Genomic DNA, 27,902 nt, shown 5'->3' with positions numbered 1-27,902 from the left:
TATATGTTGTGTTGTGAGGAATGAATCTTTGTCACACAAAGCAAGACCAACTCAATATAGAAACAAGGATAATTTGCAAGGACAGAAAGGTAGGGGGAGATGCATAAACTGTAAGCCAGATTTAGCTATGTTTCTTTTTCTGAATCCATTTTTTAAATTTCTTTGCCCTTTTATCACTCCTTTTCTGAACTATGCATAATTCACCCCAAAAGGGAACAGTGTGATAGGTATGTAGGTAAGCATGATGAAGGTACATATAGTAGTTCATTAACTGTTGGAATATAACAGAGCTACAAGCTTTTTCTTTAAATGATAATTATATTGGTTTTCTCGACTCCCATGTATATTTAAAAAAATGAAATAGGTTAGGCAGGAAAGTACACGATTTGGCATTACTGATTTAAAGTTTAGGATTAGCATCTTAAAATATTGTTGGTGGTTGCATAATAAGCCACAGACATGGGTTTTAAGATAGACCATTATTGGTGCTCCCATCGGCCAATTTATACCTTATTCTAAAATCTGTATTGGGCTGGATGGCAAATGTGCTTGTATTCTCCCACTGGCTGCACTCATGAGGGATGTATGCTGCTTAAAAATGTCCACAGCTTGGCTAGTTGAACTTAGTGATTAGTACTCTAGATTTACTGTATTCACTCAGAAGCTAGAGATGTAAAATAAGAACAAACTGAAAAAGATTCATTACTTCATCCTCTGTTTTTTTCTAGCTAGAAGAAAGATGATTTTAAAAAAAATTCTAAAGAATATGAAGTACAAAAGTATTACCGGTCTAAAGTAGAAAAGTAATTAAAGTAATGGAAGAATTATAAAGATTGATTAATGAATTCTCTTGATTTTTGTATAATTTTTATTGTACCATTCCTCGAAGGAATGCAAGTAGTAGTCTGTTATTATTCTCTCCTTTTTTTTAATTATCAGAAAAGTTCTGTATAGTATATCAGTCTGAAAAGGGTAATTGGTTAGTGTACTCCCTTCTCCTCCCTCCCTTCCATACATATTTATACACAGAAGCAAAGTGAACTGCTGAAGAAAAATTACAAATACGATATTTGGATTTTGCCTGTATTTAATTCCAGAGCTGATTATAAACTATGTATGGACATAAATAAATTGTATCAACTAGTTGTATCTCTCCATGGACAAAATCCAATAATTCTGTTCAATATAATATTCCTTTGAATACTGATTATGATCCACAGGTCACATCAGACATAAATACAATTAAACAAGTCCAGAGATATTTCATGGGAAGAGTCCTCCACTCCTCTGCTCGTAACAGAATACCTTATGCCACCAGACTTGAAATTTGGGGCTTAGACAATTTAGAGCTTCGCCGTCTTTGACCCAACCTAAGCACAGTATATAAAATTATCTGCTACAATATCCTACCTGTCAATGAATACTTCAGCTTCAACCACAACAACACATGAGCTTACAACAGACACAAACTTACGGTAAACTGCACCAAACCTGATTGCAGAAAATACATCTTCAGTAAAAGAGTCGTCAATGCCTGGAATGCACTACCGTCTGACACTGTGGTTTCTTCCCCAAACCACCAAAACATTAACCTTAGACTGTCTACTGTCTAACTCACCCCATTCCTAAGAGGTCTTTAAGGGGCTTGCATAAGTGCACCATGTGCCTACGGTCCCTGCCCTAATATTCCCTTGTATTCGTATTCATTTCATGTATTCATAATCATGTCTATACTTATATCTGTTATCTAATTCATGCTTGACGAAATAAAATAAATAAAATAAAATAAAAAACTTGAATGGATTTTTCATACCAATAGATAAATGAAAATATGGCTTACATAAGTTTTAGCCAGCAGACCCAATGGCAATATTGGCTGAAGATTCAATGTATCCAGAAGACATAAAATACTAGAAGACTATCTTAGGAGTCTCTCTAATTGAAAGGGCAAAGGCACTCAAATCTCCCATAGCCTAGGATAAATGCTACAGATAGAACTGTGCATTATTATTAGCAGAATAACAGAGTTGGAAGGGACCTTGTAGCTCATCTAGTCCACCTCCCCGCTCAAGCAGGAGAGCCTACAACATTTCTGACAGGTGGCAATCTCTTCTAGAAAGCTCCCAGTGATGAAGCTCCCACGACTTCTGAAGGCAAACTGTTCCATTGGCGATTGTTCTCACTATCAGAAAAAAAATCCTTATTTCTAGGTTGAATTTTTCCTTGGCCAATTTCCATCCATTATTCTTTGTCTGGGCTTCAGATGCTTTGGAAAATAGCTTGACCTCTTCCTCTCTGTAACAGCTCCTCAAATATTGGAACACTGCTATATTGTCTCCCCTGGCCCTTCTCTTCACTAGACTAGCCATGCCCAGTTCCCCTAACCGTTCTTCATATGTTTTAGCCTCCAGTCCCCTAGTCAGCTTTGTTACTCTTCTCTGTACTCTTTCTAGAATCTCAACATCTTTTTTATAGGATGGTGACCAAAACTGGATGCAGTAATCTAGCTGTAGTCTTACTAAGGCTTTATATATTAATTCCCTTTTTTTTCCAATTTCCTGGAGATCTGCATAGGAGCTGTACATAGCAAAGCTGGCGATAAAACTCTATATTACAATCTAGATCAGCACCCAAATCTGGAGCCAAGGAGAGGAAAAATTTCTAGACATAAATTACTGCGTACCCATTGCAACTTTTTTGTCAGTGCAGAATAGTATCAGCTTCTAAAAAAGGTGAGGTGGGAAAGGAAGATGTTTTATAATTGAGAACTAGCATGAAGCACCAAAAATGTGCTTCCCATATTGTGAACTGAGATCCAGAAAGAACCCCCCCCCAAAGAAGGAAAAATGACATTTACCACCCGTTTGTCCAGTTCCGCCCCATATTGCCCCTGGAGGCAAGCCACAAGCCTCTTGTGCACATTGTGTGCTGCCCGTTTGACTGGTTCAATTCTCTGTTCAACCTAAAAAAAGAAAGTGGAACAGTTAGCAGAGAAAAAATAAGGAGAAATTCATTTTCTATACATCCACCGTGGTTCCCCATACATACTCTCTGTTTGTTTGTGTGTGTGTGTGTGTTTTGGGGTGTGTGTGTGTATGCAAATAGCTTCCGTGAACATCCTTTCCTTCATCTTGGCCAGTCTGTCAATCACAACTTTGTTTAAATCATTTTTAATGGGTTAATGTTGTAATTTCATTTTATACTGAGACACTCAGTTGTTAGGAATTATCAAATACACATTTGAGAAAATATAAATATTTATTCATGGACTCCTGCAGTGCTTAAAACGCCTTGTCCTGTTATTAAAATGACACAGCTGGAGTTAACAAATGCAGCCACTTTCGAAAGCATATTCAGAATAGTCTGATCCTTTTCTCCTTTTGGAGATTGTGACTAAAATATGTACATTACAATCATCTGTGGCTCTTCCAGTCATCATTTGTATTCATGTAACTATCCTTCTCATTGTCAAAAATTTACGTTGAATTCAAACATTATGCCAGAAAAAAAACCCAGTTAAGTAAACAAAGCCCTTTAGGATGACTTTCACTGCCTTTCAAAGCTCCATTAATTTAAGGACCGAGACCCAGTTCACAGAACATCTGCAGCTTTGCATGTTCTAAAGTTTTGCTGGTCTAAGTTGTTCCATGAACGCTCTGCATCTTCTCAGGTGTTCTCCCCCAACCCCACCCAGTGGAGTCTTATTGTACTCAGCTTGCACGACACAGCTTAGTAGTAGACCTGGTTCGTATCGGGAGAGGATGATTCCAGTCCAAGATTGTCTTGTGACTCAGACACAGAGAGAAAACAAACTGCTGCTCTCTAAGACAAGTGACGCCTTCTCTGCCAGCACAGGGCTACAGGTAAGCACATGCCCAAAGATGAAACCTGGTGCCTTACCTGGAGCAAGTCTTCAGTCAAGTAATCCGCTGTTTCTTGGCCTCTGGAGAAGGAGGAGCAACAATGGGAGAAAGAGGTCACCAACACACTTGTACATTAAGTTTATATTATTTCAATAATGTCTATACTGTAAGCCCCCTCCTTGCATGTTAGATCAACATTATACTTTCAGGAAAAATGGTAGAGTTGCTTGTAAGACAGATTGATTTACCCCTGGGAAAGAAGAATAGGATCAGAATTTTCCAGGCTCATAGTTGTCACTAACAAAATGCCAGGTTAGCATTCAGAAAAAAACAAAAAGTGGACAACAATGGAAACAATTCAGGGGTGGGCTGCTGGGAGTTCGCAGGGGTTCGGGAGACCCCCAAATCCCACTTCTGGCTGCCCCCCTCCCCCCTCCCAGGTGTCCACACGTGGTCTGTTTTGGATGCAGGTAAATGCAGGGTGCGAGCGGAGGCTTGGGGAGGGCGAAAAACAGGGCTACTGGAAGTTCATGACGACCTGTTTCTGGCCTCTAGAGCAGTGGTAGTCAACCTGATCCCTACCGCCCACTAGTGGGCATTCCAGCTTTCATGGTGGGCGGTAGGGGTTTGATGTAACTCTGTTTTATAAATTTTATAAAGTAAAGTTACTTCACTACTTTATAAATCACCATTACTGTGGAACCGGTGGGCGGTTAGAAAATTTTACTAGTAACAGAGATACAAAAGTGGGTGGTAGGTATAAAAAGTTTGACTACCCCTGCTCTAGAGCCTGGGGAGGCCGTTTTCACCCTCCCGGAGGCTCGACAAAAGCACCGCCCCCCCATGGTGCAGGAGGCCGACTAGGCCACGCCCACCATGGCCACACCCACCCAGCAATTGGGCAGAAAACCCCTTGCTAAAAATTTTGAAGCCCACCCCTGGGATAGTTGTCCCCACAGTTATTCAGACATGTTGGTACACATTGGAAGAGTTCTTGGGCAGCTGCAACATGTCAGGTGAATGCAGGCTTGGAATGTTCAAATGTTAGCTGTGATTTAATTCTCACAATCTAACCTGAAGTTGAATGTAGGTTCAAGGCCTATAAATGGCAGCATGAGGAAAGAGCAAAAGCCTCAAAATCTACCTTGGATTCCTTTTGAAAATAATTGTTTCCAGTACTCTGGAAAAGGAGCCTGAAAACTGCTATTTCAACAGCACAATGCTATTTTGTGGAAAATTGGAATGCTTCCCAGATTCTGCCACACATTCTTGCCACTGATAAACAAAATAGGGAAGATGTCCTCAGGTCAAACCTGGCTCCATTTGACTGTATGGGTATAATTGTTTTGGAATCTTCTTGACTGCAGAAATGCCTTTGCCATTCTTACCTACTCCCTGACAACTGAGATTCCAGACTAGGTTTCTGCCATCACCATTTCTGGTGATCTCCTATCCCAGCTCCTATCCACATAGAATCAGTCAACCGTCACCATTAGATGAGGCCCATCTGAGCCATGCAAGCTGTCCTAAGCTCAAAATATTACCAGAACATCCATATTGAGTTTTTTGAATTCAAAAGATGTTCTGGAGTTCTTTTCCCGAGATTGGGGCAAAAGGGACTGGCAAAAAACTGGAACACACCTCACTCAAAAGATTATAATGGATGTTTTAGTCAAACTCTTTTTTCCCTGGTTCTTGGACAAATAATCACTAGGGCATGTTCCAGAAAAATATATAGAGGACATTTCCTCACAGTCCGGAAAATGGCCTTTCCTGAAATATTGTCGTCTTCTTATTCTTTGCCCTATGCCTGACAATATCCTCCCTCTCCTTTTGGTTTTCCTATCTGTTTTCAGTTAGAAACACATTTCAAACTCTGATCTAGAGGAAATATATGGGATTTTCGTTACCTTGATGGGCTTAGTTTGAATTTCACAGCAAACTGAAATGAACACAAATCAGGAAATCAAAGATGATGTTAAAAGACTTCCCCCATTTCTGCATATCAGTCTCAGCCTCAGCAACTAAGACATATGAAGAATTCAATTCCCAGAATTGGGATTGGCTTGGGAATTCTGGGAGTTAAAGCCCACATCTCTTAAAATTGTCAGCATTGAGAAAACACTGGTATATATCATGGGAAATATTGCTGGCAGTCTGGGGTGGGCTTCAAAAATTTCAGCAACAAATTTCAGCCCAGTTGTTGAGTGGCCGTGGCCTTCTTGGCCTCCTGTACCATGGTGATGGCAGGGGGGGGGGGGTTTCCCCAGGTTCCAGAGGCTTTCCTCGAGCCTCTGGGAGAGCGAAAACTGCTTCCCCCAGGCTCCAGAGGCCCTCTGGAGGCCAGAAACGGGCCTGTTTCTGGCCTTCCAGAACTTCCAGGAGACCTGTTTTCCCCTCTCCCTGAGCCTCCGTGCAGGCCCTGCAGTTACTTCGCATCCAAAACGGGCCACATGGAGACTCCTGAATGGGACGGGTGGTGTGGGTGATTTAGAGGTTCTCCGAACCAGCCATAATGTTAGCTATGGGTTCTCCTGAACCTGGGCAAACCTGTAGCAGCTCACACCTACTGGCAGTATTTTCTTTCTGCTGGGTCTCCAAGATGTTGCCTTCATCTTGCACCTAACCAGGTATAATATAGCTTTATTTCTCCTTACCCAAACCATAATGTTTCCCCTTTAAAAACAACCTGTAGCAGTCTAAAGAAATATATGTAATCCGGTGCAGTTTGTCAACTGTTTTTTCCATTGCCCAGTAAGAAGATCATAGAGAGTGGATGGGACCAGCTTCTCATCTATATGTCACTTCAGACTGGTGTGGGCACATCCTTTATCCGGAGCACCTATCCCAACTTTGTTTTTCTTCCATCTCCGTGCAGAAAGTGCTGAGGAGTAGGCTGGTGGTGGCACCATATTTTGAAAGTGCCATGCTTTCCAAATTCTGTGCAGGAAGGCAGGACAGTGTGACTCTTTCAAAATCTGTATCCTCCATGTGCAATACAAGTTTTTTTTAAAAAAACCTTGTAGTTATTTCAAAACCTTGCACCTTTTCAAATCTGCTTAAAGCACATGAAAAAGATCAAGGGCTAAAGGCTTACAGAATGTGCGATGAGTTTCCCTGTGTACAATAAAGCAGGAGGTGTGGGTTGCACTGTTTATCAAAATTTGTCACCCGCCTCCCCAAGCTCTATCCTCTCTGCATTGGTATTGAGACTGATGGATAATTTTTCAACTATTTCTGCTAGTTGGTAACATTCAGGAAGAAGAGAATCAGAGTGTTTATCCAGTTGATTTGCATAACATGTCCTATACCCATGATGTGAACCTATGGCACGTGTGCCAAAGGTGGCATGCACAGCCCTTCCTGCAGGCACTTGAGCCGTCGCCTCAGCTCAGCTCCACCACGCATGTGTGCGTGCCTCCCAATGGCCAGCTGATTTTCGGGTCTCTGCTGCCCGAGGGGGGGGGACTGGGTGCATGCAGGAGATACATGTGGGGTGGGGGTGGGCGGGGGTGTCATGTCCGCATGCATGGGAGGGCAAGGGGGATAATGTGGGGGAGTGTAGGTAGTCCATTTGTGCTTCCAGGAGGCCTAATAGGCCCAAAATGGGACATGGGGGGATCACATACGCATGCACAGGGGGGAAGGGCACACGGGTGGTGGTGGTTGTCACACACACATTGCATTATGGGTGCAAGCGTGTGGTTTCCGCACCCAATGACAAATAGTTAGCCATCACTGTCCTATACAGAAGCAACACAAGTAGTCCTAAGCAAGGCAGAAGAAAGCCATGTCCCATTTTACAACATTTTGTGCTGTAGAATGTCTGCACTCATCCACTCTCCTAGAGAACAACATATTTTGGGGAATATGAAAAAGGCAGGATAGAATATTTCCCCTAAAGGAGACATGGAAAAAAAAATCTTAAGGGAGGCAGAAACCAGCACCAGTCTCCTTGCCCCAAGGAGAAATTAAGGAGGCCAGCTTTTAGAAATGCTGATTTGGTAATCCATTCTGAAGGACTGGGCCAGACAGAAACTCCAGATAAGCAATTAGGTTGACAAGATTAACTCAGGCAAACACCTAGGATTTGCATAGGAATCTGACAATAGTCATTAGAATATTAAAGGATGTGTTCTTGCCCAGGAACAGAAAGCTCAAACACAAACCCCCCAAAAGATATAAAAACCCACCCACTCTCAACTCCATTTTGTCGGCTGCCCCAGAATCACATGCTGTTGGTGGTTCTGCTCATCAATAAACCGACTCTCATTTCAATCAGCCTTCATTTTATCCTTGGCTTGGAACTGAAACTGGATTTTTCTTCCAGCAGTGCCATGCTTGTTAAAGGTATGACTGCAGTCATTAAGTGAATTGTGTGGTTGTTAAGCAAATCTGGCTTCCTCCATTGTCTTTGCTTAATGTCAGAAGCATCCTACGAAGGTTGCAACTGACAGTCCCAGGATCCTGGGATGCTTCAATCATTGTGAATGCATGCTGGTTGCCAAGCACCCAAAGTTTGATCACATGATGCTGCAACAGTCATAAGTGTGAGTTTTTTCAGAACTGCTGTAGCTTTGAAAAATCATTAAATGAATGCTGGTTCAGTTGAGGATTGCCTGTACTTCAGTCTAGGATTGGGCTATGTGGACAGCAGTTGTTATATTGTAATAGTGCTCTGCCAACTTAAGAAGCGGATTCTTACATTTCAACTTTTAGCTCCTATTCTCTGAAAAAAAGGGAAAGGTGGCAATGCACAAGCTTATGGCTAAGATGACTCCAATAAGCTATGGATCCATTCACCAGTTATTGATGAGCTGAAAATTAGTGTTATAACTGGGTGCAACATCTTGTTGGGGCGGGGGGGGGGAAGAATCCCATTTTAAATAAATGCTCTGCTAAAGCACGTATCATAATAGCTAGAATAGAAACTGCAGGCGGCTTCTCTTGATCAATGACTGCCAGCAATTTGGCAGTTCGGGTTTCGCCAGGCTCAAGGTTGACTCAGCCTTCCATCCTTCCGTGGTGGGTAAAATGAGGACCCAGATTGTTGGGGTCAAGAGGCTGACACTGTAAACCACTTAGAGAGGGCTGTAAAGCACTCTGAAGCAGTATGTAAGTAAATGCTATTGCTAAGTGCTATAATGTTAATAGTTTAGTACCTTAATTGCTGGTTCATTGTTGAAATAATGTTCACAAGGTTATATCCCCAACCATCCTGGGGAGATGATGAATTCTTCTCCCTGCATTTTTTTTAAATTGTGTTGTGACTGATCCCACTGGCATTTTAATGAAAGTTGCAAACAAAGAATAGTTAAACCTAAAAAACATGTTATTAACACTGCTGCTTGTTTTATGCAACATCAACAATACTTGGGTGTCCTTTTCTGCAATTAGCCTAGGTGAGCAAGTCTGCAAAGATCCTCTTCACCCCCATCTTGGAATAGGAAGGATGAGTAACTTAACAACAACTAGACAGGGAAGACAGGAAAAGCAGCTTCAGGATTCCCGAGAGGAGAACCGTGCCCTAACTCTACTGATGTCATGCCTGTGTTTTTTAATGTATGGTAAGCAGTCAAATTTCTCTGCACTTCCGGCCTAAAAAAACCCGACAGGAGCAAAGTTAAGAAGAAACCTCCTCATCCAATCTCCATGGAATCTCCTTTGTGACTGTGTAGTGCAGGCAACCAGGTGTCCTTATGTCTTGGAGGAGTGTTTCAAAATCCTCATTCAGCATGACCAAAATCAGAGATTACAAGAAAAGTGAAATCAAAATATTTGAAAAGCACTAAGTTGTTTATTGTTGGGCTGGTGGAATGGATTTGTAAAATCCTATCCATCTATAGATGTGCTGAATGGTTGCAAAGCAGCCCAAAAATACAAGAAGGATCAGATTTATTTATTTATTTTATTCATATTTCCTATTTTTTTAACTGCCCATCTTCCTCAGAGATAATTGAATTGAATTTAAATCTTTTGAAGGGCAAGAATACTTCAGAGTTATTATAACAATAACAACAAGAATAGCCCCCGTTAGATAGGTAGCAAATAAATACAATCAATAAGTAAAAATAAAACAAACAATAGCGTTATCTGTCCTCCTGCCAAGCAAACACGGCCTTCTCTTGTAGCAAAGATGCGGCTCATCCTCTTGTTCATATTTGGCAAGAAAAAGTTTCTAATCTGGCATTTTTCAGGCATGTTGGACTAATTGCGCCATGTTGATTAAGTATGATGTGATGGGGATGCAGGGTTAGTAACACTAGGTTGGTAACATGAGCTAATAGAAACCTTTACCCTTGGTGTGTATCTTATTCTTTGTAAGTCAGGAATGGGGAATCCTATGATTTTCCAGCATTCTTGTAAATATCATAATTCTTCCTACCTTGCCAGTTATAACTTATCACTTGCATCTTTTAGAAGTTTACCAATCTCCAGTTATTATTTCAGAGATACTTAAGATCACCAATATAAGCCTTTGATTGATAGCTTCTATTTTAACTGCTCAAGAAAGTGACTAAACATGAAACTGATATGACTCAGGATATAAATATATATACTATACATACATCCCACGGGCTTAGGTTGTAGCAATCTCATCACCTACAAGTAAAATATTGTACAGAATCTGCTATCGGGAAAAACTCTGCTTTTATTTTAGGAAAGAGCAAAAGTGTCTATGTCTCGTTAGATGAGGTTTTAAAGTGTGTGGTTGTTCACAAACAGACACACACATACACACACACAGATTTCAGTTTTAATTACAACAGGGAAAGGCAGTTTTCAGTTCTGCAGAATCCAGTTTTTGTTTCACTAATACCAGAGAGCACCAGTTGAACTATATACCCAAAAGGTATATATATAAAGCCCCTCTCTCATTATCTGATAGGAATGGATTTCACATTTTCTACCAGAAATCCTTTTCTGATTAGCCCAATTGTTGTCATTGCAAAGTTGCTCTTCTTAGCACTTCTGTTAAGGCTCTGCTTGTTTGGCCTTGCCTCACCTGGTTCTTACAGGTGAATCTGACCATGCATAATGCAGCGAGGAGGAATCGTTTAGAATTTAGCTTGTTGCAGAGCCTGAAGCCAATAATGGTTGAGGGGGATTGATTGGCTCAAGGTTATCAAACTGGTTTCTGCAGTCAAGGGAGAACGAGAATCTGAGTGCCCACACTCCTACTCCAGCACTTTAACCACCATCCCACATTGGTTTTCTTAATTTCAACAGTGAGATCAACAGCATCAGGCTCAGCAACAAGCTATGATAGAAAAATCATTTTGTTCTCATTAGACAATTGGGAATCAGAACACTTTCCCCTTTTGGTTGCAAAATCTGGGTGTTGAAGTCTTAACAGGGTTGCAGAAATGAGGGCTATCCATTGTGGGGAAATAACCACCATGGAAGCTTTTTGGAAGCCTGCTGAGTGAACATTGTGGTGGCATAGGAAGGGGATCTGTAAGCCATTAACAAACTGTAATTAAATAATCCCACAGAAGGGAAAAGGTAGGGTTTTTCCATTATTATACTTTGTGAGGGGGGGTGTATCTCCATTGAGAGCTAACCTGTGAGAGTTTTTAAAGTAGTTCCCCTTCAGCTAGAGATACAAAATCTAAATCCACACGAACTTTTAAACACAAAGTTCTAACACCCCAAACTGTATAGTGTGTCTAGCAATGCAACCAAACAGCTAGTCCTTACCGTCCACTTGGGTAACTGAGCTGTTGCCGCATCCAGTTAAACTGCTTCTTCATCATCCTGTGGGCCAAGCTGAAATAGTACCACCACGGCAGGAAAACAAGCCAGAGGCTTTAGTACCTCCTCAATACAAACCAGCTGCACTTGCTGCCATCCGTTGCTCGCTCTCCCCGCCTTCACTGCAGGCTTCTTCTTGTCACTTCCTTGTCATCTTCTAGTTTGACCTCCTTTTGATTCTCCACCTATCCTCCCTTTGTGTCTTTATGCCTCTCCTCCCAAGTCTACTTCCTTCTCATGGTTTCCCCTTCCACTAATGAGCTTTACTCATCTTTTTCTGGGTGCTGCTTTACTTCTTTTTTTTTTTTTTTGGCAAACTTTCCAGCTTCCTAATTCTCTTGCTCCTTCTAGCCTCTAACACTACCTTTCCTTGTGCTTGTCAGGTAAAATCTGTGGTTGTTTCTCCGAGTTCCTGTCACCACCCCTAAAAAAAAAAACCACACAAATAACTTCAGCCAAGTCTTAAAGGGGAAATATGATTACAGCAAACATGAAACAAGGCAGAACAAGCTGATCTGCAAGGCTCATGTGGTAGCACTTCCTACTTTCTGTTTTTTTCTCTCTGTCTCCAGTGTTTAATAGTGTATGTTTGACACATTAGCATAAGGGTTTGTGCAAAGGCAACAGCCTGTTGATTAGAATAGGTGGCAAAATGAGCCCACATCTTATCCGAGTCATGATTTATGAAATAAGCCCATCATATCTAGGTTCACTCAGTAAGCTGTATTAAAACTGAACAAGCTTCCTTATAGCTTAGCATACTGTGTGAAGGGACCCGAGGAAAATTTATGCATATCTGATTTATAAGTGTTCCCAGGCAGGATCACAAATAGAATTGATCAGTATTACCTCTAGGCAAAGACAAATGGGTTTTTCAAAGTCTCGGACCTCTTCAAGCAAAGCTGATGATTTGCAGTGATACCAACTGGTTGGTTGTGGCCACAAAAACAAAATATCCATAATGATAAATGATGATATTCTGCCTTCCAGGAAGTTTTCAACTTCATTCTGCACCAGCACTACAGATTAACCTCTGATGCAGAAAGAAAATAAACATCAGAACAAAAAGTACTCTTAGGAAATGTAGATTCTGAAGTGTGCAAGATACAGTATTCTGTTTTACGCTGATATTGCCCTCATGCCCACTGATTTATTTTTCATCATCTCTAGTTCAGGAGATTTAATGCTGTTATCAACACCTTCTCAACTACAACAGCTAAACGTGTGGGTTTTTTTTTAAGCAAAGCCTCCATAATGAAACCATGAATAAGCCATCTTGGCCTCAATACTTGTGGAAGTAGGTAAATTATATAACTTTGTAATGCATGTTTTTTCAACTTTTCATGATTTTTTTTAAAAAAACCCACTCCTATGAATATGAAGTCACATGGACCAAATTTAAATCTTTTTAATGTTTCTGTAATTACATTTTTCATCTTTTGTCTGGTTCAGACAGGTATTTAAACATGAGTTTACCTGTCAAGTTTTCAACAGGAATAGAGAAATAATGTAAAACTGTGAAATCAGTATCCCAAAGTTTAGGCACCACCAAGCCAAATGTTTCAAGGAATCCCTAATTGAATAGCAGTTGAAACAAAGGTGAACACTGCTTTATCCTATCTTTTTACATACAATTATTTACAGGTTCAAACTAAGAAATCGGTGAATGTGAAAAAAGCAAGTTTGGATATCTTTTTAGTTACTTTGTTGTAATATCATTTCCCCCCAGAAATAACCGCTTCCAAATGCTGAATCATAAGGTTGATCAATGGTGCCTTAATATTTGCACATAACAGTACAGGCATGTGTATTAAAAAGTATACACACATGTCCACATACAGGTTGATTATAGTAATAGATTCAAAACTGATAAAAGATGTTCATTTCATGTTATTTGGTTAGGTTGTGAAATTCAGTATTGCTGGATAGGATTGTGGCCAGTAGTCTTTTTAAAAAAAGTTAAGAACATTTTTGAAGCTTCAGTTTATTAGCAGCAATCAATAACAATGCAAAATGGATTCTTGGGTTTGAAGTATGTCCTGGTGATAAACAGCTCCGGACAGTGATCTCCTTCATATCCTGGTTCCCTTCTAGAAACGTTTGTCTTGGTGCTACTGGAAATAACATAGACTTAGTGGATATAACTTAGACTTGCAGAAATAACTTAGAAACAGTTAGACTTGTATCATTCAGCTGCTTCCCATCCCTGTTCTACTTTTATAACCGAGAACAACCATAACAGTTTATATACTCCCAACAAAATGTCTTGTTATCTGATAGGACCACTGAGCTATGTTAATTGGAGGTCATTCACATGTTCAGCTGAGTCAAACAACCACCTTATTGTATGATTACAGAAAACACATACATCTTTTTTTTTTCTTCTAACAGGGGTAACTACTTTCCTGACTGCTGACCACTTGCTCCCTTCTCCAAATTTCCTCTTCATCTATAGGTAATCCCCATAGTAACTGCTTGGTGCCATTCACTTGTCGTATATGAAGAAAGGCTCTGCCCTCATAAAGATTGAAACAAATGCATATCATTGTAGTGTAAATGCTACTGGAGATTCTCAGTCATTCAGATCAGGGGTGGGTTCCTGCCAGTTCTAACCTTTTCTACAGAAGAGGTTCCACAAATCTACAGTGCCGTTTAGAACCGGTTCCAGCTCCCTCCCCCCCGCCCGTCCGCACATCATCAAGATGAAGAGCAAGAGGAGGAATTCTGGGAGTTGAAGTCCACAAGACTTAAAGCTGTCAAGTTTGAACACCCCTGGGGTTCTTTTCTAAAGCGTTGGGGGTGCAAGGGTCTTGTAACTTGACAGCTTTAAGACTTGTACGCTTCAATGCCAGAGTTTCTGAGTCAACATGACTGGAGGAGGAATTCTGGGAGTTGAAGTTCAGAAGTCTTAAAGCTGTCAAGTTTGAACACCCCTGGGTTTTTTTTTTCTAATGGGTTAGGGGTGCAAGGGTCTTGTAACTTGACAGCTTTGACTTGCGTGCTTCAAATGTCAGAGTTTCTGAGCGAACATTTTGGTTGCTAAGCAAGAGTGTTGTTAAGTGAGTTTCACCACATTTTGCAAGTTGGCCATGCCCACCCAGTCACATGACTGCCAAGTCACTCCCACTCAGTCACATGGCCGGCAAGCCACTCCCACAAAGCAGGCCACACCTACAGAAGAGGTTTTTGAAACCCACCACTAATCCAGATTATGGTTGTCCCAAAGGTGCTTTTTCAAGAGGCAACTGGATTATTGTAATGTAACTTCTACCAAGACATAAAGAGCTGCTGATGCCTTCCCAGAATTAATTTATGTTTACTTTTTACTAGCGGATGGAAATGTTGTTCCTAGGGCTTATAAAACTCATATGGCTGATAGCAACTAGTGCAAGCATAATTGTCCATGTTTTATTTGGTGTATGCTTTAATCAATTTTTGTAGCCATTTTCTATAGATTTTATTTTGTCTGGGATTTTGACCGGTAATTAAGAATTTGATTCAAATTAAGGTCTGAGAAGTAGGAAACCTGAAGGAAAAGGCATGAAAGCAGTCATAGTCCAGTTGAGAAGAAATCAGTTCTATACAAGTAGTCCATGGGGGGGTATAATGCAAACGAATATTATGATGAGAAAGTAGATCATTATTCATTTCAATTGAGTGGAAGCAAGACTTTTGATTCATAGGCTATGGGGGGGGAAATCATTGAATTATTGTTGCTTGACTGTACCTGTAAAATGAATAGTGGTGATAAAGGTTGATTGCAAATATACTTTAAAAAAATTCTAGGGATAACAGTGGTCAGAATCAAGAGTTTTTCAGTGCACTGATTGGATAATTCTGCACAACTCAGTTTTGTAAAAATTCCTAAAAGACAAGTGAAGAAAATAAGTATAAGATGGATTACTTTGAATTTACCATCTATAATGGATTTTATTTAATTCTGAAATATTTAGGATTGTATTTCCAAGAGACAGGGTTAAATTGTCTAAATAAATACATTTCTCTCTTAGAACTCCTCATGTGAGGAATTGCATGTGAGATGATATGCACTTTATAACATACAGTATAGCAGTTAAATGTTTAAATTCACTGGATGGACAGAGCTCAATTCTTGTAAATTGTGTTAAGGAAGTAACAGCAGGGTATTCTTCTCAGCTCAAAATAGCATAAACAACCACTCTAGTCACTGTTCTATTTGTAGCAGTCATCCATTGGACCACAATCTCTCTAATGCAGGAATTATGCGAACTGAAATATAGCATATTTAGTGGACTTCCAACTTAGAGAAAGCCGTTATATAATAATTCTGCTGAAGCAATTCTGCTATATTAGTTGTTTGTAGTGCTAGTGGTGTCCCTGGAATTCTGGGAGTATATACTGTATGTATGTATGCATGTATGTATGTATGTACATACATGTATACATCATATATATAATGTATCAGTTGGAAATATGTAGGAAAGGCTTCACCCTGCAGTGGATAAGACAATGGCTAAACTAATGATGATGGTGATACACTCAGATATGAAGATAATTCCAGCTAATTAAAGCAAGTAGGCACCAGTAATACAGGAAATGCTGAAAGTGGATGATCAGTTTCGTGAGAATGGCAAAGGCATAATTTCATACTATGCAGAAGTCAATGCTAAACCATTTCTCTATTTTAGCAAGAAAGCCACTTTGAAAGGTAGTACACAGTGACTAGCAATATAGTGTCAGAAGATGGGCCTTCGGGTCAGATGGCATTCAATGTTCTCCTCAGAAAGAGCTGATGCTCTTTTGGAGTGTTAATGGTGTTTACAATGCAATCAGATTAAAGACCCTGGAAGGGCTAGTTGCTGATATTGCCATGTATGACAAGAAAAGCTGGAGCGACAAAGGCAGAATTACAATGGGAGCACAGAACATAAGAAATATGAACTTGGGATGCTCAACACAGTTAAAGTTGAAATGAACCAGTAATACATTAACATCTTAGGCATCAGTGAACTGAAATGTTCTGGAATTGGACTCTTTCACTCAGAAGATCATGTTTATTACTCAGAACATGAAGAACAAAGGGAGAACAACGTTGCTTTCATAGTCAAGGAGATACTGCAGCAAGCAGAATAATTGGAAATGGTGCAGGCAATGACTGAATATTAGACCTTTCCAGACAAAACTTTAACATGATGGTTACATACTTGTATCCTCCAATCACTGGCATTGAAGAGGACAGCAATGGGTTTTAAGCTCAGGTTTAATATGGAATTGGCAGAAGATGCAAGCTTGTGGTTGGAAACTGGAATGCCAAAGTAGGAAATAGTTTAAGGTTGAAAAGACAGTTGGACCTATTGTCTAAGAAACAGAAATGAGGCAGAATAGCCTGTTTTTGCTAATCCAGTCATACTTTTTATTGCTAACATTCTTTAAACAACCAAAATGACACCTGTATAACTGGACATCACCAGAAATCAGACTGACTATATTATTGATACAAGGCAGTGGAAGAACTCGGTTGTAACAGAAAAGATGAGGATGGCTGTGTAATAGCCCTGTAGTACATATGTGCAAGATTGAAATCAAGCTAAAGCACAAAGACAACTAGCTTCCATTATATGATCTTTGAGTATGTGCTAACCATTTTCAAGATCACATATTGTTTTGAAATCTTGAACCTCGTTGATAGGGAACTAGAAAAATTGTGAATGAAAATAAAAGAAGTATTAATGTGAAAAAAGACTGCCAAAGATCAAGAAACAGAAGAAAGTAAAATGGATGGCAGAAGAAAGTGAGTAAACAGCCAAGAGAAGTTAAAGGCAAAAATCTCAGGAAAAAACTTAACAAAACTTTCAGAGAACAATTGAATGAGACAAGCAGCAGAGGCAATGTAAACACATTAAAAATGAAAACAGGTACAAAAAAAATCCCCCAAGTTTTCCAAAAGATTTGTCAACTTAGATATTCCAACCTCAAACTGATATACCAAATGATGTCAGTGAGATGGTAGTACAGCTAATAACTGACTCCAAGAAGCTCAAATAAGATGGAAAGAGTAAGGGGAAATACTGTAAGTAGGGATAATTATACCAAGATATCTTTAAAGACACTCCCTATTTTTGAGCACTTCTAGTAGTAGAAAAAAACAGGCCAACATAAGCAAGTCAGAGGTCTTTAAGAATGGAATATCTTCAGAACGATGCAAGCGACAATAATTAATAAAGGTTCTAATCTGTTAATGGTATGTGGAAGGCAGAAGGAAGAGCTTCAGACTGGACAACTGACATCTAAAACATATCTTGGTCCATGGAAGGAGAGGAAGCATGAGAAGCATTTCAGAAGGAACCGTCCCTGACTTTCTGGAGAGAAAAAGAGGAGGAAGGCCAAAATATTTTCAGCCTTGTAATATTTTGTTAATTTAACCTTACAATAAAGGTAGAACTAATATTTCCTCTTGAGCTTGTCGTCTGAGTTACCTCAAACAGCGTACAAAATCAAACTATGCCTGCAAATTAGGAGAACGGCACAGTAGACTACAGACTGAAAAAGATCTGTATCCCAAAGAAAAAAGAAAAGAAAAAAAATAGCAAAATATCCAAACTATTGTACAATATTCTTAATCTCTTGTGCTAGTAAAACAACATTTAGGATCATACAATGTAAATTAGAGCCGTACAAGAAAAGGAAAATGCTAGATGTTGAAACAGGTTTTAGAAAAGATTGAGGAACAACATTATTAATGATTTGAGCTGGATAAGTGAGAAAGCCAAAAATACCCCAGTGAAATCAGTACTTGCTTCACAACTATAGAAAAACCTTGGATTTCGTTGAGCATGTCAAACTGTGCACAGTAGTGTCCCTAGGAAAACAGGAATGTCAGAGTATCTAATGGATCTTATGCAAAACAGAAGAGGAAGCCACAGTGAGCATAAACTGTCAGTTAAACAAACTGACGTTAGTCAGGAAAAGATAAGATTGTATACTCGCTCCCAATTCATTCAAATTTATATGCTGGATATATACTGAGAAAGGCTAGCTTGGAAAACAATAAAGTACAGAATTAAAATTCGAGGCAGAAACATCACAAATCTGCAGTATGCTGATGACACTGCTCTGATAACTGAAAATGCAAATGATATGCAAGCTCAAGTAATGAAAGCAAAGGAGCACCAATCGAAAAATCGAGGTGAAGATTAAATATAAAAATGACCAAACTAATGACAAGGGATACAACTATTGCCTTAAAACTGACAAACATTCTGAAATGGTAGTTTCTGCTTTTCAGAATTAACAAAGGCAGTGAAGAAATACGTTAAAGATTTGCACTTGGTAGGAGGGCAATTGAAGGCTTTGGAAAAGATACTAGTGTGAAACATTTGCATCTACAAAGGTAGAACTGTGGAGGTGATACTTTTTTCTGTTACTCGATGGAAGCAGAAGTTGGATTTTGAAGAAGCAGGAGAGAAAAAAAAATAGAATGTTGGTTTTGCAAAAGGCTCATACCAGAGATAGCCAAGTAGATCATACAACAAATCAATCAGGAGTTCTCATTCAAGGCACAGATGTCCAGACTCAAATTATATTTCAAGGTATATGAAGACCTTGACAAATCTAAGAGAGGATGACCAGCAATGAAATGTATGGAAACGATCACAGCAGCAGTGGATGCCCTGTTGGGAAATCTGAAGGACCGTTCACTTGGGCCTAGCTTTGTGGCTGGCAAGAGTCAACACCAAGGTGATGGCACATAATAAATCAATGTTGCCTAATAAGAGGAAAATGTCTGATCTACGATACTTCTCAGGCGCGTTAAAATAGGGAAGGTATTCTTTTTGGTTCCTTGCTTACTTAAATTTAGATATTTATTAAGACATTAAATTTCAGTTTCATGGGGTTAAAAAAAAGAGCTCATTGGTTTTCTTGCACAGATTAAGGGAATATAAAAAAATCATTTCTGGGAGGTTGCAGTCACCATCTCACAGCCTACAAAAATGATGAAGCATCCGGCTGCCCTTATCGTGTAGAACAATTATGGCTTTTCTGTTAAAGTTTATTAATATATCACTGCTGTATACTGGTATAATCTAATATAATTATTCTTCCTTCTTACAGATCACTTTCAGCTTCCTTTCTAAAATCCAATCAACCTAATTAACTAAGCTACGGAGATTACCACCAAAGATAACATTTAGTTATAGTACAATAATGTCCACCAAAAATAGAAAGGAAGCAAATTCACAAAATAATGTAAGAATGGGAAGTTGTGTGTGATGAAAATTTGTAGACAGTAGCAGTATCAAGCCCCAAATAAGGCATCCATCTCCACCTATACTTACTGCTATATCTCAAATGCAAGTATGCATTTTCTCCCTTTCTCACCGAGTCCGGCTATCACATAGAAGAAATTACTGCTGAAGGGGCCCTGCAAAAAGCAGCAGGAAGAGGAAGTGAGAGCTATTAATATATGCAGAGCAGATTTGGCCGCAAACTATGTTATACAGTTTGAGGTTACAATAACCCTGCCTAGAACAGGAGTAGGAAGAACGGTCGGCAAGGTTTCCTAGATTAAAAGCTATGCTTAGCATTTGCAGCCATGTCTTTTGTTTTCTGCCAAATAATGTTGCTCTGTAATTGCTCTACAGATCACTATTCAAACACTACCTTGCATGAAATATGGAGGCAACTGTGGTCGATATAGTCATATCTTAAGTTAGATTGGAAGTTACTGCACTAAAACAGGAATTGAGACTGAGGAACATAACTCATTATGACTGGAAATGGCTGCTCCTACACTTATCCCTCGACTAAGTCAAGTGATCAGCGTAAAATATCAGTAAATTGCTTTTTTTTAAAAAATGCATTAGTATTTTTTATAAAAATGCTTAGTATTTGTGGATTATCAAGTGTTTGTCAGGGCTAACCTCCAGGACAGTTTTTAAAGCAGACATGAATACCCGTAAATATTCCAAACATGTTACAGAAATCCAGAAGCAAGGAATCAGTGGTGCTTTTTGCATTTTGAGAACCTTACTCCTTACATTTGTCACCTATCAGACTGCATTAAAAGACTGCGCCAGCAATGTCACCAATTCAAAAAGGCAAGATTTCAGTTAACTGGTAGAAACACCATAAAGTGTTACAAAAAGATGAGATATTTGCATAATACATTCAGTTTCTCAGTACATCTTTTTAAAAGTGCAGATTATACTGTATATAGTATGGATTTGGCCCAAAATAGAGATGATACAGGCAGAGTTCCATGTAAGTCATGATATGAAGAGCCACTACTCTTTTCCACCAAAAACAGAGTGACTGCAAACCATTCAAGTTCAAAATGAAGTTTATAAATTACCATTAGGATAAAAACAAGAGACTTGCAAGACTACAATTCTATATAGGATCCTCATGCTATTTCAGGAGGTCCCAGATCTTAGAATGCACTTTTGGGAAAAATATTTCTCATTAACACAGCAGACTTCACACTGTCTATTTTAGGGCTCTTTCTCTATGTGCAGAATTTGTGTGTGTGCGTGCGTGTAGATACACACATACAAAAACATAAGAGACTTCAAAACTTAAATGAAACCAACTCTAAAAAAAGCAAGGGGCAAAGATAAACCTGAAAAAGGAGATTAGAAATTAAAAGTATCCAGTCATAGCAGAACCTAACCAGAAATATTTCCCATCAAAACATGTCAATTTGACTGAAGAAAGTATGCAACTCCATTGGGTAAAAATGTCATTCACTTTTCAATCCCATTTACTTTTTGCTGGCAATGCTTAATTTCATCCCTTTTAGTGCAATTTATTATAAAACCTGTTTAGAACTAACACTCCCATGGACATTTTGCTCATGAAAATAAATTGAGCAGCCTTACAGACTGCATGTTTCCAAGTCTGGTTATCTCTGAGCATGCCATTTTATGGAAATGAAAAAGGGAGCTACAGCTGGTAGTGGTGTGAAGGGAAACATATTAGGGGAATATCTCTTTCTCTCTCAACAATTTTCTCTGTTGTATTCTAGTGGGTTTCAAAGACTGGATTACATAAAATGGAGCTAGGTGCTTTGCATACAACAATATGGATCTGAAGATGGATCCTGCAACTTTCTGCATTCAGTATATTGGTAGTATATTCCCAGAAAAGCAAATCATGGAGCAAAACAGTTTTCAAACTTCCCTTATAAACTTTGTTGCCCATCCTGTTAACTTGGTCTGATTCTGACCCCTGGAGTGTTAATATGTTGAGAATTAGGTCAATGCTCCCCCCGCCTTGTCTAACCTTTGGGAGAATGGAGGCTTTGTGAGCAAAACAGAAACAGCTACCCTGTAGTCCTAAAGATGTTTAATTCACAAAGGTTTAAATGGGACAGTTAGTTCTCCCGTGACAAAGTACTGGGTACTTATCTTGCCCCATCTTTTGTGTTGCATTCTGAAAATCCAGAACTGATCTATGTCAGGGTTGCTTGTGCAGAAGTGGTATTAATGGGAAAGTGTAAGATCTGATACTACTTCAGCAGATGGGAAAGCTGTACAGAAGAAGGTCTAAAATATTCAAAGCTCATCTGTGCTGATATTATTCCAATGAAGGAAAAGCAAAAAAATGAGACAACAAGATGAGGGTAAAGGACAAATCAAATAAGAACAGAAATCAAAGAACAGAGAGCAACTCAATCATTCTTGTCCTTCTGACCCAAGGCAGACATCCCCTCTTGTTCTTTTCTGCCTCTCCTCCTGCGCCTGCCTTTGCAGTCTGAAAGCAGAGTCCAAACAGCAGCCAATCCTGGGAAGGCTCTGGTCCTAAGCGAGGCAGAATCTTTAGAAACATGACCCAGCACACTGGCTGTGGCACTAGAGATTTCCCCATGATTCTGGAGGGGGGAACTGGTCCACATCTCCCATTTCATTGTAAGTCTGATCTGCCATGGTGAAGGTCAGCTTGTATCGTAGTCTTACTTTCTCCTAGACAGAGAAAAAGATGTGTAACAATTAAGAGAAGGACTCAGGGATGATGGCTGAGATTTGCAAATGTGGGGTAAGGAGTGTAGTTAGAGGAACTAGGACTTCTGAGGAACTCAACTCTAGATCAAGAACACGGCCCCACTTACTTCCCTTAAGGAGGTAACGTTACCTTTTGTGGATTTGCAAGCAGGAGGACCTGGGTGATTGCTGTAGGGGGCATTATTGGGTTGAATGGTGGGAGCTCTGTCCCTGAAGGTGGCTGCAGTTTCACTTTCATCACCTGTACAAATAAAAGCACATCAATACAACTCTATGATTTGACCATTAAAGAACAAGAGTTGCCTCCATACACCCAAATAATGGCATTACCTAATTAAAAAGGTTGCAGGCTTTGTACTACCCTCTGGAAGAATTGGACTGATAAATTAAACCACATCCATCAGAAGTCTGATTTATATAATAATATGACCCCCCAGATCTTTTAGTTCATAATTCCAATTCAAGCTTGTTTTACAGCCTTTAGGAATATTACATTTCTTTTCTTTCAATGAAAAGACAATGGGAAATACGAAAGCAATTGTTTTTTTAAAAAAATCTTTAACTAGCTAAACAAAATTATTTCAAGAAACAGGCCACTGCAATCAGTGTATCAATGGCAGCACATCAACCACCCCTGGGACTTGCTCCCTCCAGATCAACATGAATGCATGGAAGTGAAACTTTAACCCCAAACAAAAAAGCAGAATTATTCTACTTTAACTGGTAGTGGTTCTCCAAAGCCTCGGATTTTTAACAAATGTTACATTTAAAATATTAATCAGCAATAGCCTTTTGGGTGAGAGAAAATAAGGAATGAAACCAAGTCATGCCTTTCAGTAGTAAGTTATGACTTCTCCTTAACTAAGTTGGAAAAAAAATCAGCAGAAGTTGTAGGCAAAGTAAGTACTAGGTAGGTAAGTGCTTACTTAGGCACTTACGCCCTTAGGCAATTACGCTAGGTAGGAGGATGGGTAGTGACCACCTCGTATTGTCAAACAATTAAAATAGGTGCACATGAAGGTTTCATTGGCATAAAAATATTACCTTGGGGACGGCAGACTGAAAGATGATGTTCCTAATGGGCAGAGGGGCTGTGCTTAGCATAGAGATGACCACCACTAGTACATCAGGTCGGTCAGGCAGAGAGTCCTTGGCAAAGTGGAAGAGGACACGGAAACCATGCTGGTCATACACAGTCACTGGGAGGATGCTGCCTAGAATAAGCACCACCAGGAGAGGCATAAAACGTAAGAGTAGAATGGCCAACCCCCCCACCCCTCCCCGAATTCTACCCCCCTTAACTTGGTTGTCCTTTATGTTTCAACTAGTGGGAACCCCACATTTTAACTTTCCTCAACCTCTTTCTCTTGTCTTTGAAAAGCCAGGTTGAGGCAATGGAGGTATCTTGCACATGTAAATCGAAAAGAATTCTTTGCACAAACCACAAACTTTTTTCCAAGTTATCCAACTTGCATCAATGTCAGACACAAGGAAACAGAGCAATATTGTGAGCTGATCATTCTTTGCTGTTGTCTGTCTATTTACAAGAATCTCATCAGACTGACTACATTGTTTTGGGAACAGAAAGTTAAAGGCTGTCAGAAATTCTAAGGGGAGGGGGGATTTCCTGGCCTCCATCGCTTCCCCTCCCTGCAAGGACTCCAAACTCACCAGTCCCCGTCCCCCACAAAGCTAGAGATTCCACCACAATAAATGAGCTAAGCCAGATGCTTTGGGATAAGACCATTCTCCAGAACTTTGCTCAAACTCACTTGGCTTGATAGATTCCAGAGGCACAGAGACATTCGTCAGTGAGAATTCCAAGGGGTGTGTGGAAGCTGGGAGACCTGCTGGAAGGCTTGCACTTCCAGACAGAGTCGGCGACCCTTGAGGGGCCAAAACAGGGGGTGTTTTTTCTATGGGCAGAGTGACAGCAGGGTTTGAAGAGATATTTGGGAAGATGGACGAAGTGCTATTGGTGCTCAGAGATGGGCTGGAAGTGCTTTTGTTTTGGAGATCACGCAGGGTTAATCGAGGGGGTGGCTGCTTCTCCCTGCAAAGTGTGAAAGAGAGTGAGAGTTTCAAGAGCGGGGCCAAGAACTGGCTTCCCCCTCAGCAGACGCTACTCCATTTTCAGAAACACCCTCTGCCCTTCCCCTCCTGGCCTCCTACCATCTGACTTGAAGAGACTCTGGAGGAAGAGACTGCTGTAACAGAGTCTTGCCTAGCAGGTCCAGGTCATCCATACCACTAGTAGCAACAGGAGATGCAGGCTGTCCAGTTTCAGCTTTCCCTATTGGAGCCGGTAGTCCTGAAGGGACATCCATTTCTGGGCTCTCAGATGACTTTAAAAAAAAAGAAGAAGAAAATTTTATACAGCTCCCCACAAAAACACAGCCAAACTGAATACTTTAAGTACAACCCTTAGATGAGGGGTGTCAAACTCAAGGCCCGGGGGCTGGATCTGCCCCACAGGGTACTTAGATCTGGTCTAAAGGGCTGCCCTGGAAACAGCAAAGGACGACCTGCGGTGCTTCTGCCAGTGAAAATGGGTTCACTGACAAATGCGCGCTGGACAAAACCACGCCGATGAAACCGTGGGAAAAAACCGCGAGTTCGAAATGGCACCGACGAATAAGCGCAGAAGCGCGCCAACAACAGCGCGCCAACAGAAGCACGCTCTAAACCTAACCCTAAAGGTAACCCTGAACCTAACCCTGAACCTAACCCTAACCCTGAACCTAACCCTAACCCTGCTTCTGTCGCCACTCTTTTGTCTGTGCGCCTTTGTGGGCGCGCTGTCGACGTCGCGGTTTTATTTCCGCGCTGTTGTCGGGGGCGCATTTGTCAGGTCACGGCGAAAATGGGCTCCCAAGCTCCGTTTTCACCTGCCACTGCCTCCTGTAACCCTCTGCCAGTGAAAACAGAGCTTTTGAGGGCCCTCACCAGCTCTGTTTCCACCGGCAGAGGTTTGCAGGAGGTCATGGCAGCCGAAAATGGAGCTCAGGAACCCGTTTTAGCCCAACACGAGTGACATTGAGCTGGTCACTCCCACACTGGCAAGCCCAGCCCGGCCTCCCGAGGTCAAACACAACCCTGATGCGGCCTCAGTAAAATCAAGTTTGACACCCCTACTTTAGAAAAAGAACAGTATATTAAATGCAATACAAAGCACAGAAAAACCCCTTGGGTTTCTTTCACACATGTTGATAGCAATTTTAAATAACTGCAGGCCTCCCAGATATGATTAGAAAAGTCTACAATTTTCTGCACAGCAGATTAGAGTTGCGCAGAATCTACAAGGTCTACACAATTCAAGAAATGACAGGGATTTAATTACGTATTTGTGGTCATCTCTATTCCATGCGCCTTTTCATTAAGCTTTCTAACATAAACTTCGTCTGAAAAACAGGAGGCTCAAGCCTGCTGGTCTTCTGATACCCCTTTCAAGAAAGTAAAGTCTCCCTCTTGTTTTACAAAAAGATAGCTGTGAAAAAACTGAGAATAGGAGACTTGATTCACACTTTGGTTGTGTCTGTTTTTCTGAAATAAGATTCTGATTTTCTTCTTCTTCCCAAATCAAGATCTAACAATCTCAAATTAAAGCAAATCCAGAAAGCCAAGCAACTCATATTGAGAGGATTTCCTTCATAAAAAGTTACTTCTGTACACAACCTTGCTCACATATCTATGCTATACAAACATTTCAACATGCAAGGGCACCTTTATAGACCTAAATAGTCAACTAAAATAATCTCCATTTAGATTTCCACTAGATAATCGGGATACCTTTTGACTGAAGCATTCTTTAAGAGTACAATATGGTAGATTAGCTTGAAGAATCTAGCTTGAAGTGTCACAGCTTTATTATTCCATTGACTTCTAGTTCCAAAGTTGTAGGGTTTATCAACCAATAATGTCCTTTCAGCTTTCTGATAACCAAGACCCTTACCTGGAAACTGTTCCACCCACTATTGTCTGCGCCTTGGACTGAAGAAGTTGCTTGATCAGTAAGCCCTAGAAAGAAAGAACAGATATGACAAAAGGAAATCCAATTAATCTAAAAGTGAGGAGCCCAAACTACAGTGGTATTCCTCTGCAATCCAGTAACTCAGTATAATATGGAAAACACATTAAAACATACAAAATGATTAAAACAGGAAATTAACTAATAGTCATACAATGCGCCCAATACACAATCAATTCAATTAATTAATTAATTAATTATGGTTTTAGCATATTGCCCCCAACAATCTGGGTCCTCATTTTACCAACCTCGGAAGGCTGAGTCAACCTTGAGGCAGTGAGGATCAAAGTCTTAGCAGTCAACAGAATTAGACTGCAATGCTGCAGTCTAACCATTGTGCCACCACAGCTCTTACTATAACAAGAATGTTCTAAACAGGAAAGAATAAGTTTTAATAATATAGCAATCCTGCAAGATCACAGCCATTAAGCAAGGCTTTCAGTAATGTTTGGTCTGTTGTAAGTCCATATATTATTGTACAAATGTGCTTAAATCCTTCCTAAATTGCCAATTCTTGATTTAGAGGAATTCATAATTAACTCTTCTTGCAAATGCAGAATTTATGCACAAATTATAAGTGGATCTCATAGTTTAGAGTGGGCTGTAAAACACTGTGAAGTCTAAGTGCTATTGCTGTTATAGGAAAAAATAAAACACTCAGAGCAAACAACTGGTATTTCATAAAGATCTGCTCAACATTTGACAAACAACAATAATCCTGCAAAACCTATTTCCACATAGCACAGAATTGTCTTTAAGTAAAAGAAGAGATTGAGAAATGAGTTAAATTCTTCTGAAATTTCATTTTTGAAAAGTATTCCCACCTGGCCCACTCTATTCTGCTCAAACCCTTCTGCCCTGCAGAACCATGGATTTACCTAGTGACATGAGCTCATCGTCCAACAGAGAGACTGAGCCGCTTTGCTCCGGCACAGTTGCTGAGCTACTGCAGGAGAAAGTTGGTACGGCTGGGTAGGCAGGTGACATGTCCAGTCCTGACAGATCCAGAAGTGCAGAAGTGCTGCCTAAATAAAGAAACAAAGTCTCTACCAAGAAGAACAGAATGGCAACAAACGCCGCTCTTAGCAATCACTGCCTTGTCAGTCAGGAGATTGCTCTGCAAAAACCCTTACCCTACCTCAATTCCCCACAGCCTTCATTCCCTGAATACAGTTTTATTTATTTCTTCAGTCCTAGAGATGGACTACATGAGAGTGAGCTAGTCACATAAGATCACTTTTTGAACCCTAAAGTTGGATATCATATTCAGATTCCTAC

The 27,902-nt window shown here is 40.1% G+C and overlaps 2 protein-coding genes and 1 long non-coding RNA gene across 4 annotated transcripts in view; 1 reads left to right on the top strand and 2 right to left on the bottom strand.

Annotated features, from left to right (window-relative positions):
• The window catches only part of SH3BP1 (SH3 domain binding protein 1), a 31,299-nt gene extending 19,289 nt beyond the window's left edge, over positions 1–12,010 (bottom strand). The window contains exons 1-4 of one of the 2 annotated variants that reach the window (XM_087723164.1): positions 11,565–12,010; positions 9,026–9,106; positions 3,901–3,943; positions 2,858–2,962 (exon numbers count right to left, since the gene is read on the bottom strand). In XM_087723164.1, coding sequence (XP_087579290.1) covers positions 2,858–2,962; positions 3,901–3,943; positions 9,026–9,106; positions 11,565–11,620 — 285 coding nt within the window. In that variant the 5' untranslated portion in view covers positions 11,621–12,010. The remainder of the gene's footprint in view (positions 1–2,857; positions 2,963–3,900; positions 3,944–9,025; positions 9,107–11,564) is intronic. The other variant, XM_087723165.1, reaches the window with a different exon arrangement.
• Positions 12,011–12,805: 795 nt separating this feature from the next.
• On the top strand, positions 12,806–19,804 carry LOC148044072 (uncharacterized). Its single transcript, XR_015697717.1, has 3 exons — positions 12,806–12,915; positions 14,010–14,073; positions 19,710–19,804. It is a non-coding gene; the product is annotated as an uncharacterized LOC148044072 (long non-coding RNA).
• Positions 19,805–20,919: 1,115 nt separating this feature from the next.
• The window catches only part of GGA1 (golgi associated, gamma adaptin ear containing, ARF binding protein 1), a 29,072-nt gene continuing 22,089 nt past the window's right edge, over positions 20,920–27,902 (bottom strand). Inside the window, exons 11-17 of the mRNA XM_087723163.1 lie at positions 27,503–27,649; positions 26,550–26,614; positions 24,770–24,942; positions 24,370–24,650; positions 23,642–23,811; positions 22,728–22,838; positions 20,920–22,558 (exon numbers count right to left, since the gene is read on the bottom strand). Of these exons, the coding sequence (XP_087579289.1) occupies positions 22,448–22,558; positions 22,728–22,838; positions 23,642–23,811; positions 24,370–24,650; positions 24,770–24,942; positions 26,550–26,614; positions 27,503–27,649 (1,058 nt within the window). The 3' untranslated portion in view covers positions 20,920–22,447. The remainder of the gene's footprint in view (positions 22,559–22,727; positions 22,839–23,641; positions 23,812–24,369; positions 24,651–24,769; positions 24,943–26,549; positions 26,615–27,502; positions 27,650–27,902) is intronic.

Source organism: Thamnophis sirtalis, unplaced genomic scaffold, assembly GCF_051295495.1.
Source record: "Thamnophis sirtalis isolate CommonGarterSnake01/CBP01778 unplaced genomic scaffold, rThaSir2_p1.2 scaffold_9, whole genome shotgun sequence".
NCBI classification, from domain to species: domain Eukaryota; kingdom Metazoa; phylum Chordata; class Lepidosauria; order Squamata; family Natricidae; genus Thamnophis; species Thamnophis sirtalis.
This window is presented reverse-complemented; position numbering and strand designations above follow the sequence as displayed.